The sequence below is a fragment of the Sphaeramia orbicularis genome, chromosome 20 (assembly GCF_902148855.1).
Source record: "Sphaeramia orbicularis chromosome 20, fSphaOr1.1, whole genome shotgun sequence".
Taxonomy (NCBI): domain Eukaryota; kingdom Metazoa; phylum Chordata; class Actinopteri; order Kurtiformes; family Apogonidae; genus Sphaeramia; species Sphaeramia orbicularis.
Genome location: NC_043976.1, coordinates 25,256,755 through 25,271,899, shown reverse-complemented (window position 1 = coordinate 25,271,899; position 15,145 = coordinate 25,256,755). Strand labels below are relative to the sequence as shown.

General features: G+C 38.7%; 2 protein-coding genes across 2 annotated transcripts in view; both read left to right on the top strand.

Moving 5' to 3' along the window:
• LOC115411696 (probable enoyl-CoA hydratase echA8) overlaps positions 1–6,462 on the top strand; it is a 28,131-nt gene extending 21,669 nt beyond the window's left edge. Inside the window, exons 5-7 of the mRNA XM_030123911.1 lie at positions 2,794–2,943; positions 4,060–4,175; positions 5,894–6,462. Of these exons, the coding sequence (XP_029979771.1) occupies positions 2,794–2,943; positions 4,060–4,175; positions 5,894–5,998 (371 nt within the window). The 3' untranslated portion in view covers positions 5,999–6,462. The remainder of the gene's footprint in view (positions 1–2,793; positions 2,944–4,059; positions 4,176–5,893) is intronic.
• A 5,200-nt stretch (positions 6,463–11,662) lies between these two features.
• Positions 11,663–15,145, top strand: part of bmp6 (bone morphogenetic protein 6) — a 57,892-nt gene continuing 54,409 nt past the window's right edge. The window contains exon 1 of the mRNA XM_030123283.1: positions 11,663–12,566. Coding sequence (XP_029979143.1) covers positions 12,158–12,566 — 409 coding nt within the window. The 5' untranslated portion in view covers positions 11,663–12,157. The remainder of the gene's footprint in view (positions 12,567–15,145) is intronic.

Genomic DNA, 15,145 nt, shown 5'->3' with positions numbered 1-15,145 from the left:
AGGTGTCATTTATGCTTCACTTCATCACCTCACTGTGCTTAACCACCTCTCTGTAATTTACATTTCAGTTGAATACACTGCTGTAATATGGGATGACTGAAAAAAACAGAGTGAAATCTAGTATTTGCAGACAGCGTAACCCCTCCCGTCCTCTCTCCCCTCGTCTAATCATAGTCTTCTGGCTGTCAGATCGCCATATGTGCTGACTGTGTGAACCCGAACCAGGCCCCTGGATTGGCTGCACATGTATTAACACCGGTATTCCATGTATTCCAGTTTAATTTATTTGAACGACGTGGAGAAAGAGAGTAGCTCGAAGTGTATGAATAGAATCCCAGTGTTTCCACGGCTCCCCGCAGAATGAGAGAGCAGGGAGTAGAAAAAAACGGAACACTAGCATGATGATTTGGGGTTATGAAAACATGTCCGACACATGTGCTCTCAATAAGGGGCGGTCAAATGGAATCAGCGACTTGGAGGAATTAGGGAGTCGTGGATTGTGGCGTGGAACTTGGGAGCGCTGAACGGTAGAAAGTATGCCAGTTCCAGCTGGTGCTCTTTAGAAATTAGGACAGATGCCAGAAGCTTACTGTACCTTCCAGTGTACTCTCTCTTTTTGTTTCTCTCCCTCCCGTCTCTCGCCTCCTTGTTTCCGTCTGGTTGACACAGTAATAATGCAAATGTGTCCAGAGAGACTGAGTGGAAGGAGGAGTTCTTTGTTTCTTGCTCTGACAAAAAGAAAGCAGAGCTATAGTTAAGGAGTAAAATTGTTTCAAAACTTTGCTCCCCTGACAGCTGTAGCCTAGATTAATGCCAGGAGTATATTATGTGTTTCTAAATGTTTCTAAGACTGTTTTCACACAGATTAAGTAACCTGAAGCCTCTGCACTGGCATAGTGGCCTACATTTCCCTTCACCCCTCAGTTACCCCAAATATCTGTGAAAAAAATCCACAATCTTAGAGCCTCCTCCTCCTTACTGGTACAGAAATTTATTCTCAAGGGAAATATTACTATTGGAGCAATCATTAATAAAATAAATTTCGACATGCATTTATCTAAGAGTATCCGATATTTATATCCGAAAGAATCTTAACCCATAAAGACCCAAACAGCCACTGGTACTGATATAAAATCTTTAATACCTATTGATCCACTGATTCTATCAATATATGTAAATAACTGGTGTAAAATACAGTTATTCATCTTTTCATGGTCATCAGATATGACCCATTTGGACGTTCAGAGGCTCTGTAGTGAACGTGGAAACACCGTCATCTTCTACAACATTGATTCACCAGTAAAACCCATGGAGTTGGATCAATGACAGTGGATGGAGACACTTAGTTTATGTTCAGTTAATGATATATTTTACTGAAAAAGTCACTATTTCTTCAGTTTTCTCTGTTTTGATAAAATAACATTTGAATTTACTCTGAGTCAAAACATTTACATGACCAGTGAATTAAATCTAAGAAAATACCTGATTTTCACTGAAAAAACTCAAACTAAAGAGGAATATATTACAATAAATGGTGATAAATCCCTTAAGAAAGGTTGAATATAGAGAACAATTCATTTTGGAACTGCCACAGAAGTATCACTGGGTCTGTATGGGTTAAATAGAGCTGATACTTCTGTTTAATGACTGAATGCTAAACCACAGTTCATTTTTAGCATTTGAGGTGACACTTTTTTAGAAGCAAAACATAAGTGGATATATTCTAACCAGCCTGTGCTTTAAGGAATATTGAAAGAAATGGGGCCCCACAATTAAGCATAACCATGTCTCTCTTTCTCCTCATCCTTGTTATCTCCATAATTTGCTGTCTCCAATTGCACATCAACCTCTAAAAAATGAACAGTGACTTAATCTGCATTCATGTTTACTTCTTTACGAATCGTTCGTATAAATGTAAATTTGTAGAGAAGCATCGCCAGAAAAAGTGATTGTGAACAATACATCCAAGTTCAGCTTAAAGTGTCAATGTAGCCTAGATCATCAACTGTTAAACTAATAATCTGATGTAGGTATGATGACTTGTATTTATCATGTTGGATTATAAATGCATGTGTCTAACACTGGTAGCTGGTCCACAGGGGGAGCATGAAAAGGAAAACCTGTGTATGAAGCCAAATATCAGTTGGCTATTAAGGTGTGATAGATAGAGGTCATGTGAGTACATTGTGGATGTGTCCCATGTAACAAGGTTTTGTTTAGTGGCATTTTCATAAAAAACAACAACAAAATCAAGGCTTATGTACAAGCATTATCATCTGACTGCACTGTTAAACTCACAGTTACTCAGTTGATTTGAGACTTGTTAATCTGAGAGACAAATTGTTTGTCCACATGATAGATAAAATGTTCAGATGCTGTACTACTACTACTACTACTACTACTACTACTACTACTACTACTACTACTACTACTATTTTTTCCATATTGAGGGAGCTTTTTTAAATGTGCTTGTTGGTCATGTTTATCTTCCAACTGTACAATGTTTTTTCCAACTTCTTCTGACTTGAACTCTATTGCACCACATCTTCCTGAAGTTTCTTCCATTTTTTTGTAATAATAATGTTTTTTCTTTCTTGAACTAAAGACTGTAATGCCTTTTAGTGGTATATCTCTGATTTGTGATACTGGACTGCACAAATAATACCCAAGATGAAACTGCAATTTATCAATTGGTGCTATTTCTCAAATGTTAAAGTACTTTAATACAGGTTTGATTTCAGTTTGGGTAAATGTTGACAGATTTTTTTTTCTCAATGTTATGTTTTTTTTCAGGAGTTCCCCTGATTGATGGTGGCACAGTGCGACTCCCCCGTCTTATTGGTCTGTCTCGAGCCCTCGACCTAATTCTGACTGGACGACCGATTGGAGCCCAGGAAGCTCTGGCCTATGGACTCGCAAACAGAGTTGTCCCCAATGGCCAAGGTATTAGAGTTTGTTGAGTTTGTAGTGGTATATGAATGTGGGTATCAAATTTACAGCCTAAGACTTATTTTAGCTCATATTTCGAGCATTGTTTCTTGTGAAATTGCTAAAAAACGAATAGATTTCCTTATTATTACCAACAGAAAACAGACTATTTTGATAAATCACCGTCCAAGGCAGATTGTTAATGGTGTATGTACAGTATAGGGTATCAGGTATTAACAGGCATTTAATGACAAATGGTAGCGGTGTGAAGACTGGATATGTGAGAAGCTGGAAGCCCTAAAGTCTACAGGGGGGGAAATAGGAACCATTATTCACTGTGAAGGCAGATGATGTAGTCAGCGACCAGAAACAGACCTGTGACCCATTTTCACTCAGGAAACCCAGATTTTACGACACACTCTTGTAGGTCGGATCAGACAAGAGTCGTATATAATCTAAATTTGTTTCAGTGAATCTGTTTTCTTTATTTGGCTTCAACACCCTGCTGAAGCTGTAACTCACCATTAGCGCTGTCCACTCCTCGCTCATTCAAGCAGCAGTCTGAGGATTAAGCTATGCACGCATTTCAATATGGCATTTCCTGTGTTATATTAATGCACGAAGGCTGCCGTATCCTTAAATCCCAAAAAAGCCTTTCCATGTGCTCTTCACGGCTCCATCGCCAAAATTCCCTCCTCCCTCTGTCTCTTTAGACGTTAGTGGCAGATTAACTTAATTCTTTTAGGAAGTTCCTCTTCCTCCATTCAGGGCCTGGACCTAATTGGTCTCTCTGAGGGATGATCACTTAGCGCGGGTTTGACATCAGAAAGAAGCAAAGAAGTAGCTGCTTACACACAAATACACACATAGAAGGCATCAAAGTGTGCCATCATGAGGCGTAGTTTTTTCCATAGGACTAATTTGGTTGTGGTCCAGAGCTTTAATGTGGGCAGCGAGTGGCACGATAAGGCTCAGAACACAGCAGGGCGACTGCCAAAGGTTCAATACAAGAGGAAGACTGTATATGAGGAGGCAGATTACTGTATACTTCCAGTGCCATGAAGGGTTGTTTTTGCTTTTATGCATATGTACATCCTGTTTGTCTATACTGACCTCATGTTGTGACCACAGCTTTACAAGCAGCCCTGCAGTTAGCAGAGCAGATCAGCTCCTTCCCTCAGCAGTGTTTGAGAGCTGATCGCTCCTCGGCCATGTACAGCTGCTACGATGCTCCCTCCTTCATACAGGTACGCCTGATGAGAAGATTTTACACTGAAATTCCAACATATTTGATTAAAGTATTAAAGTACAGGACTGTTGAATCACTGACACAATGTTTCCTATTTTTTTTCTGATTGCTAACATGTTGACTGTAAAACTCTAGGCTATGATATCCTCCAGAGACCCAGGAAAGTAAAAGTTTCCATTTTTTTGCATTAAATAAAATAATTAATCTTGGGTGAACACATTTTCTATTTATTTTTTATGCAGTGTCCTTTTTTAGTCCTTCTTTTCTTTTTTTAAAAATCAAAAACAGACCTAAACTGCCACTTGCGTCAAAAAATATTCATTAACTTTTGAACCTCTAGTCCTATGATGATACTTAATAAATCAGATAAAATCTACACTGCTCTCTAAGGCTTTCAGTTGCCTCACCTGTCCTGTTTGGTGCAGAGACTCTGTGGTTAAAATTAGAACACAGTCACGTTCTGCAACATTGGTTCTTCTGGACAAACTGCACTTTGACAACTACCTGTGGTTGTCAGTGTGGTTTTTATATCAAATTAATTGCAAATTAAGTGGAAAATTGTAAATTTAGCTTCAGTTTTCTCTGTTCTAATGTTATAACTTTTGAATTTAGCCTAAACTTTTATGAACACCTTAAAGGTCAATAAAATAAATATATTGGAAAATAGTTGACTTTCACTGAAAATTGCAGAGGATAATATTATAAAAGCTTGCGAAAAGTTTAATGCAAGGTCCATTTGGTATCCTGAAACATTTTTAACAGAAATTCTTCTGGTCTTTAAGGGTTAAATAAAGCTGTGAAACTTCCCTACAGAGGACAAAAATTCATTTCTGGGTGTCAGGAGGATATAAAACTTCTGGGGATTAATAAAGTCTATCTAAAACATTGATACATCTCTGACAAAAGTAAACAGTTTTTGGAACAATCATCATGCTTTTGTAAAAAAAAAAAAAAAAAAAAAAAAGAAAAAGTCACATTTACATGAGTATAGTGCACACAAACCATTATCTGAACATACACATAAAGCACCAACTATGCATTGATAGTATGAATGAAAAACACAGTATATGTAGTAAGCACACACAGCAAGGTGTCCGAAAGTACACACTACTAATACCGACAATAGAGAAAGTTATTAATTTCCTTAAAAACACCTTACTTGCAAAACAAAAGCACCTAGAGAAAAGTACAGAATGTAGTTGGGCTCTGTCTAACATAATAGAAAGTGCTCCTTATAGTTTTTCCAGAAAACATTCACATCACATGTATTGACCATTGACCATTTATAGACTTGTTTGTTATTAAAATGCAAACTGTGTTCATGCATTGAGCCTAACCCACTTTGTAAATGTACTAATAGTGTTGTTTTTATACTCTTCAATATGTATAAAACACACTTCGTTTTGTATAATTTACCTCATGCTGTTGCCTATTGGCCTAGAAAGGAAAGTGAGTTCTCAACCGACTTACCTGGTTAAATAAAGGTTAAATAAATAATCACTATCACTTAGAAAACACTGTTATGTGCACACAGAATTGACTTTATCAGAAGTGCTGTATTCATATACAGTCAGTATAATGTATTTTTAAAGTGTTACACATTTTACCTCTAAAATTTCCAGCTTTGTTGTCATGGTTGTTGATAAAACTTTCAGGTATGTGTCAGAACAGTACTTTTTTTTTTGCTGCAATTTCCTCTTTGATCTTTCATTTTAGGCAATGCAGTATGAGATAGACAATGGAATTCCTGTCATCCAATCAGAAAGTGTTGCTGGAGCAACGAGGTTCAGTTCTGGAGCAGGAAGAGGAGGGAAGTTCTAAGGATATAATTTACAGAGGCCTTATGAATATTAATTTCAGGTGATCTAACACATCCTCTTTCATCTTCATACGAGATAAATAAATCTGTTTTAGTTCCTGAAATGAAATGACTGATTCAAATCAAATCGCAATGTGCTTAAATATTAATACATGCTAAAATGTTTTGTTTGTCATTTTTTCCAGTAGAAATCGTTGATTGGCAGCTTATTCAGTTATCTATGTGTGCTGACTGTTGCAGACATGTAACCATGAACCTCATTCAGAACAAAAAAAAGCAAAAAAAAGGACTTTTACTCGATTTACCCGACCTTTCAGATATTAATTCTTCATACATTTCCTTCCCATTGAAAACCATGTATCTCTAAATGTGTTTATTTTGTGATAAACTGAAGGTTTCCTTAAGTGTATAGACCATTCTCCTACTTCTGTGAAATGTCAAAGCTAAATAAACTCTTTAAAACCTTCTTGGATCAACTAGAAAATATATTGTTACAGAGCTGAATATGAGATCTTATAGAATATGATACATTCCTGTACATCTTCCTTTACCAAAAATGGGTCACAGAGCTGTTTTTAGTGGGTCACCACCTGTCCAGGTAAAATATTTATCAGTGAGATTATACGTGACTTCATTTTTTTAGATGGAAGAAGAGAGCCATGTAAAAATATAAATAAACAAAAATGATGTAAAGATACAACAAGATGAAAACAACATAAAAGCATAATACAATGAAAACAATGGGAGTCATAAAAATAACATAAAACATAAAACAAGACCAAAACAATGTAAAAGACATAATTCATGATATAATTTCTGAAGAGTTATAACATTTATTTTTTGGGTCCTGGGCTAAAAAAGTATCCAAAGTACTGCTGTAGATGAATTTAACCTCAGTATTTAAAATGAACTCAAATGTAAAGCTCTATAGTAGTTAAATATGACATAAATTATGTGGACAAAAATATTGGGACACATCACACCTTAACTTAACAGTTCTGTTGATTTAACACATTACTTGACTATATTCAATTATTACAAAGTATATGACCCTCAGCAATGTGCAAGATTTGTTTTAGTACTATATAGTTGTGGTCCAACTCTTTTAGAGACGATGGCGGTGGAAATCGACATCTTACTTGAATCTCTAAAACTGACCATAAATGCTCAATAATGTTGAGGTCTGGGGACTGTGCCAGCCCTACGAGATGCTCAACTTCATTAGAATGTTCCTCATGCCATTCTTTAACAATTGTAGCTGTATGGATTGGGGCATTATCATCTTGAGGTGAAGGTGTTTCCATTATTTTGTCCAACCCCTGTATTTTCCATACTTATTCATTGCTACTGTTTCTGCTGAGTGATATATATATATATATATATATATATATATATATACATATTCTTAATACTTTCTATATTACTATCCCTATTCTGCTGTAACACTGGAAATTTCCCCGTTGTGGGACCAGTAAAGGATTATCTTGTTATCTTGTAAAGATAAGATAATTTCTTGTTGTTTAAAGTGATTATTTATGGTCAGAATGTGACAAATACTTAAGAAAAGTGGAACAATTATAACAATGTAAGCAAAAATAACCATATAGACAAAATAAAATGTTTATTGCAGTGATATTTATCCCAATATAACATTATATTATGGCATTTTTCATTATTGTTTGGACCATGGTCTCCTGTTATCAGTGAAATTCAATATTTTTGTCTATATAGTGTGCATATTAATGAAAAACATTTAATAGTAAAACTGACAGTGACATTTTACTGCACCATGACTGCTTTACACTTACACACTTTTACTCGTGGAGCATTTTCAACAGTACTTTTACTTAACTGAATGTGTCTTCCTTTCCTGGGCCTAGTAATATAATTATTGCAGAAGATTCAGCACTTCTTGTCAGATTGGTGCCAGGTGTAAACATTCCTTTGGTTTTGGAGTGCACATCCCTTAATTTTATATGTCGAAGAGATGTGTGTATGTCCCTCTTAGGCACAAAACTCACATATTATACAGGCAGTGCACATCAAAGATTCAACTCTATTTGTGAGCCAGTTTGTGCGACCTTTTCTGTGACCTTTTGATGCTTTTTAATAAAAAAAAAAAAAAAAGAGAGAGTCCCAGTGGAGCAACTTAAGAGCTAAAAGTAAGATGTATAGTGAGGTGTGTGTGTAAGAGAGATAGATACAGACAGACAAAGACCTCATTAGGTCTAGGAGGTGTCCTGTCTAGACAGTGTGATGACAGGACACAGAACCTCTGTTTAATGTTTCCTCCTCCTCCCTGTGCTTCCAGTTCATCCAACATACACACATCACCTGCCCTGCCTATGGGGATGCAAACACACACATGCAGGCGCTCAGTGTCACGTAAAAATGTTAACGATATGTAGAAGTATATGTCTGCTGTATTTCTCCCCACTAAAGGCGTTCTTTGTAGTTTTGATATTCCAAAACCTCAACAGCAGGGAAGTCTCATACCAGAACACACTTAGGACCAAAACCACCACCGAATCAATGCTATGTATCCACAGACTGTATCACTCACTGAATAAAGTATTCGCACACATCTGTATTATGGTATCATGTTGTATTCATCAATTGGTCAAAATAACACTATGTCTTATAATCTTTATGTACTGCATCAGCTGATAGTTTACATTATAGCTCCGTTAACTTAACTCTGTTTTTAGATAGAAAACAGCTGCAGTAAAACCACAGATCACCTCTGTTTTCTGTATGGTTTATCTTGTTAATACATGCATTAAAGATCTGTTTGGAATAAAGGTCAGAACTGTTACAGTGTAGTCTGAACCGTGGATCAACAACTTAGTAAAGATAATATTATCACATAATAACTGTTTACCTTCATAAGCCTCATAATCAAACTCATTCGTGTAGAAGAAATGCTATGATTCCACCATCAAACGTCATTGGTTTCATTTAGAGCTTTGTCTCGTGGAGAAAACAACACTGCTTCTAGCTTATACAGGGTTCCTGCAAGGTTGTAAAAGTCTTGAATTTACAAATCTGCATTTAATACCTTAAAAAAGTCTTTAGAAGGTATTAAATTTGATTTGGTAGGTCTTAAGTTATGGTGCCATATACTTGTTCGCTGTATTGTCTTTAAATGTGTCCAAGCTGCCAAAATCAGCCTCCAGACAATGTTTTTTGTTCCACCCCAACCCTAAAAGTGGAGGTTTTGCGGACTCTAAATACTGTAGCAATACAACAGAATCGCCAAGCTGTTTAAATGCACGTTCCCTGATTCAGATACTGCTAGTGCGTTATGGCTTACACAGCTAATGCTGGATTAGCAGTGGACATCAAGACAGAGCTCGTTTTGAAAGTGAACTACAGGCCTTTCATTCTTTTGTTTGGCTGTGAAATGGGCATTAAATTCTGTTTTAAGTAGTCTTAAAAAGGTGTTAAAAAGTTTTAAATTTAACTTGTAAAAACCTGTAGCGACCCTGTTTTATCACTTTGTTGTCATCATATGCTAGTAATTCACAGTTTATTTGACTCTAAAAGTTGTTTCTTAGCAATTCTCATCACATCTAGTCAATTTCTGACACTGGTCTAAGTTTTTCTCACCATGAGAGACCAGCAGAGGGACTCACTACTCCTTCTAGTGGTCACATAAATGCACCAGCCCATCGGTGTAAATATATTCAGTTTTTTATCTCTATAATCAAATACTTTGGCATCTTTGCCAGAACTACAGAGCTCTTTATTCTCAACACTAGTGAAAATTTCTGGTCTTTTGTTTTTCATTTATTTCAAAGTAGAAATAGTACATATTGCCCCTTTAATAACTGCTGGTTTTTGCACCATGCCACTTTTTTTCCCATGTGGATTAATGCGATAGCACTGGAAAACACCACAGAAGAAGAAATGTTTTTTGTGCGGGTTTTTTTAATATGACATAAGCCAAAGGTTAATGACCCTTGAAGTGTTTAAACACGACAACGTGGCTGTTTGTTACCACGAGCTGACTCACATCACCCGTTTCATTCAAAGTTGTTAGAAAGAGCTGCTTTGTTGTTTAGCGTTACAGCCAATAAGAGAAGAACCAGACAGCCTCGGCACAATAAAGGAACTCACTACCATTCACAAGACTAGTGCCAGAACCAGAAATCTCCACGTTTTTCTATTTTTGCTGCTCAGACTGAGCTTAGCTGCTGCTGAACCTGCTATAAATCAGGAGAAAGCAGTTCTTCAAATAAATGGGAATCCTGAGTCCAAGCTAAACTGAAAAATCTGATAAATGGCATCTGTGAGAGTAATGTTTTTGTGTCAGGCCTGTAAGTCTTCAGCTCCGGTTCTGTTATTTAAAAGTGGATCAGTCAGTCGCCTCTTTCGTATTCTATCACAAGCAACTTACTGTCACATTTTACTGATAAATTTCTCAGTTTCTGCTGCGGAGAATAAATATGGAAATCTAATCTGGTACATTATACCTTGGGAAATGCTGCCAATAATATCAAGTTAAAGTCTCCATAATTTTTACTGAAGTAAAAACATTAGCACATTTTTTTGGACGATTTATGTAAGGGAGTGGTAATAATTTGACAAGTTTTCACCAAGTTGGACCAAAGTACTTCATCTGAAATCTGCCCGGTAGTTGTGTGTATGTATGTGTGTGTGTATGTATGAATGTATGAGTGTGTTTGTGTGTGTTTGGGTTGTGGTGGTATGTGTAGCTTTGATGCTGGTTCTCACTCTTCACATACAGATAAGATAGGCTCTGGCAGCAGCAGCAGTAGCAGCAGACGCACAGGGAGATATGGACACCTTTGGGCCTTATCGCCAGGACCATCACTGTCTGAGGGGAACTTGAAGACATAACACAGGTTGGGCTTAAAGGAAGAGGAGGGAGTGAGGAGGTTAGAGGGAATTCCTTTACTGTGATGTTTTAAAGAAAAGACAGACTCAGCTTCCCTTTGACTTAAAAAACACCTATTTTCTATCATTTTACTAAAATTAACAGAATATTAATTTTACCATGTTTAACTACTAAGTGACTTTATTTCCATAGTGCTCTCAAAGAAGCCAGTATACTTTTCCTCTGTAGATATTTGTGCGTCTTTACTTGCTGTTTCCTGCTTCATCGTCAGGGGTCGTACCTCAACTGGAGAACACTTCAGCAGAGGAGACTCCCGGTGCTTTAACTTTGGATGCACAAAAACCAGTCCACCCCTTACCAGAACAGACCTGGGAACTGCATAAAAAGCGCAGACTTCATAAATATACCATGTAAATTGATTTAATTCACATTACGCACAGCCTCCTTGTCTCTCATGAAACAAAAGTATAAATTACACGTTTTGTGTCTAACAGACAGATGGCCAGTCTATAGTTATCACATGCAAAAGTTAACCAACACATTAGCATTATGATATAGTGATTCGTGAAGGAATTTATCACAAACTTTTATGTGCAATATAATTAGAATGTCCAGTGCCTCAGCTGGTTTATTAGAAGAGACAGGCTGTTATTCTGCTGTGAACAAAATATGGAAATATGATGTTAGAGTTGCCCTTGTAGCCTGAAGAGCTCCACCTCTGAGTAGTGCGCACGGAGTGGGCGGTTTCTGGACACACACACACGCACACACACTTACATGTACGCGCAACATATTATGGACTACAACCTGCTGATTCCTGTTAGACTCATACACAGCTTGTCGTAGTAAAGGGCTGTCACTGGGACCAGTTCAACCATTAAAGGGTGGTTTTTGTCGGTGCGCAACGTCGGAAAACCGCATCTTGGACACCAAATATATTGCTTTAGTAAAATGGCCTCTTTCGATGGAATTGTTGTTATTTTTCTTGTGACGGTGGCATCAAACTTTTGACCGACTTACCGGCCGCTCAGAATAAAGTTTCCCATGGTGCACTTTATCCCGCAGCAGCAAAACGCGCAACGGGGATCAGAAATGAAACCAGGAGCAACTCTATTCTGTGAATTTTGCTTAAGGAAGTATTTCAAATGGCTTGATACGAGATTCTTTCTTCGCTTTTGATCTACAGTTGTGACAGATAACCGCGCGCACGGACGGACTTTGGTTACCATTACGCAGATTTAACGTTTGGATAAAACGAGTGAAGCTCCAAGCCAGACAGAGAGCACAGCGGGACAACATCATGACCAGCTGCTTGCTTGCCTTGGTCGGATTGTGGTGGAGCGCTTATTATTGCATGTTCCCGGTCGCGGGGAGTAATTATTCACTGGATGGAAACAACGAAGTGCACCCGGGTTTCATCCACCGGCGGCTGCGGACGCACGAGAAGAGGGAGATGCAGAAGGAGATCCTGTCCATCCTCGGACTGCCGCACAGACCGAGACCACATCTGTCACACGGAAAATACAACTCCGCTCCACTTTTTATGCTGGACTTATACAACACCATATCAAGCGAGGAGAAGAGCCAGGTGGAGGGCATCCTGGACCGATACCAGTCCATGCGGACAACCCAGAGTCCGCCTCTGGCCACATTTCAAGAAACTGCCTTTCTTAATGACGCCGATATGGTGATGAGTTTCGTTAATTTAGGTAAGTCAAAAATCCCCTGTTAGTATTTAGGCACTTAAATGGATTCTTGTGCGTAATTGCGCGTCTGTTTGATGCTTTAAGTTGTAGCGAAGTTAAAGAAATTCTCAATTTGGAACAGGTGTCAGACATTAGCAATTCACTGAATTTGTTCTCCATTATGAGCCAGTAATATATATACGCATTAATATAGCTGTTAATGCTTTCAAATGAAACTGGCTCTCAGATTTAACAAACCTTCCCTGCGGACCGACCTTTTACTTCTCCACAGCATCACTGAACACACGGCGCGCAGCAGACGGACGTTTTCCACGTTTACTACTGGATCCTAACACGTCGCCAGAACGACACAAAAAACCAAATTCTCACTCGTGTCCTCTGTGGGTTACCAGTCTCATTAGGCTTGTATTGTTCTGGAGTAATTTACTGTTACACGTCCTCTCCCCGGGTACATTGGCCCTCCTCGGCTCATTTATAGCCCCGAAATTCTGTGGTCAGTGTTGCTGTGCAATGTGCTCCATGATTTATGTCTGCGCAGGAAAAATAGAAGTAGTATCCTCAGCAAAACCATCTACCACCACCGCTGGTATTTGTATATAAAGGGCTATTCCTGCCGTTGACCTCCAGCGCAGAGACTTGCGGTTTCTGTGCGTAAATTGCGTTGCATTGTTTGTGTTACCCAAGCAGATTGTCTTTAATTAGTCCCAGTGACGATAAAGAGGGACACTTTAATCATAACGAGTTTGGAACATAAAAGCCCCAAGCCCTTCCTTCCATTAGCAGCTCCAATGTTTACTGGGAGACTCTAAACAGAGCGCATGAAGATAAACAGAGGCGCTGCCGGAGTCAGACGCTGGTGGACAAGGCGGCTTAAGCCCAGATTGATTGTCATTCTTCTTGGGAACTAAGGGCATTGTCATTATCCGGCCATGAGAACAGAGGGAATGTATCACTGCTGAAGAATGTGCTCTCATGTGTTTTTTTCTCCTGACTTTCAGCTGCTCTTGAAAGAGGAAGTCCTTAAAATATTTTAACCCTCACCTTTATAAACCTTTTAATAGTCACTCAATACCACACATGAAGAGGGGTGTTAGGACTGGAGCAGCAGAGGTAGAAAAAAAGCAAATGCTTCTCTACTTATTGGTCTTCTGAGTATTGGTGTTGCAACATGTCATGATGAAAACCAGATATTCAGACAGAAGAAGGCCGTCGTTTTGGTCTCAAATATCGAAGCCCCTCTTTGGCTTCTGTGTGGGAGTGTGATGGTGGCTGCATGGTGTTTGTGTGTCTGTGGTTTTGGTATTCCTGTGCTGTGTCAGTTTGGGTTTATATTCCAGTGTTGTTGCACATCTGGCTCTCTACTTTGATTAATCACGTCCTGTGCATCTTTTGACGATTCCCTCAGATTTCTGTGGTGACCAGGGGATTAGGTTGCCATCTCCTCCAGTCGTACACAGAGTCCTAACCGCCCTGGAGGAGGGACGGCTTCCTCCCTGAATGTGATTGTAATTAATGTTGGACAGGCCAAGGCTCTCCATCTGCTTTGCAAATAAGGCCTTGCACGACTACCGTGTGTCATCGCCATCCGATTAGTTTTTAATGTGTCTCCTGCCCGATTGGAGCGGTTTTTGTGGAGTGACTTCGAAAGCTGAAGTAGATAGAGTCCTGAAACTCTTCTGGGTGGTCCTCCTTGTTTCGAAAATCTGGATATCATGTGTGGCCAAAGTGAAACTACAAATTAGAATCAAGATAAATGAAAGGAAGAAAAGCAAAGAAGCCAAACAAACTGTCTGAAGCCATTTGAAAAATGTGGTGTAGTGTTATCACGCAGACTCATTTAGCTTTTTACACACCTTACTTGTAGTCCCTGGACCAGTCTCTGCTGATAATCTGATTTTAAACTGGTTTATCTGTTTATATTGGCAAATCCTCCCTCCACAGCGATGTAGCAGTCACAGACTTTAAACTGACCCATAGCGAATGAGACAGTGACAGTGATTTAAGCTTCAACCCAAACTGATGTCTTTCACAGCCAGCTGCTGCAGTAGCACAGATAGAGAGCTCATTTTCTGAGGGTATTCTCATGGGGAACAGACAGATTTAAGAGCCCCTGCGTTACATCCAGTCTCAAGTGCTCTCTCTGCGAACCATATGCCTCTGTGTGATTCATGTAGACCACTTGTTCAGTCATCCGTTCTCCTTAGCTTTCAGCGCTTGTTCAGAATGACCCATTGACTCATTTAAAAAAAAAAAAAAAGAAGCAGAGTAAGTGGTGGAAAACTTCAAATTTGGGGACAAGAAACATATTTTCCAGCTCCTTTTTCATTTTCATTCCTAGAATAGCACGTTCATCACTGTTTGCCTTGCGGACGTCCTGCTTTCCACTGAGGTCTAGTGAAGTGACACTGTCTGCCGTATGACTCATGCTGTGCGACACGCTGCAGCTCTGAACATGTCCTAATGCACAGCAGGATCCTCTAGTAATGGTAACAGAGACGTTAGGACCTGTTCATACTTGTAGAATGTAGATTTGTTCAAAAAAAAAAAAACAAAACTTTGTTTTCTCTGTGGCTTTAAACGGC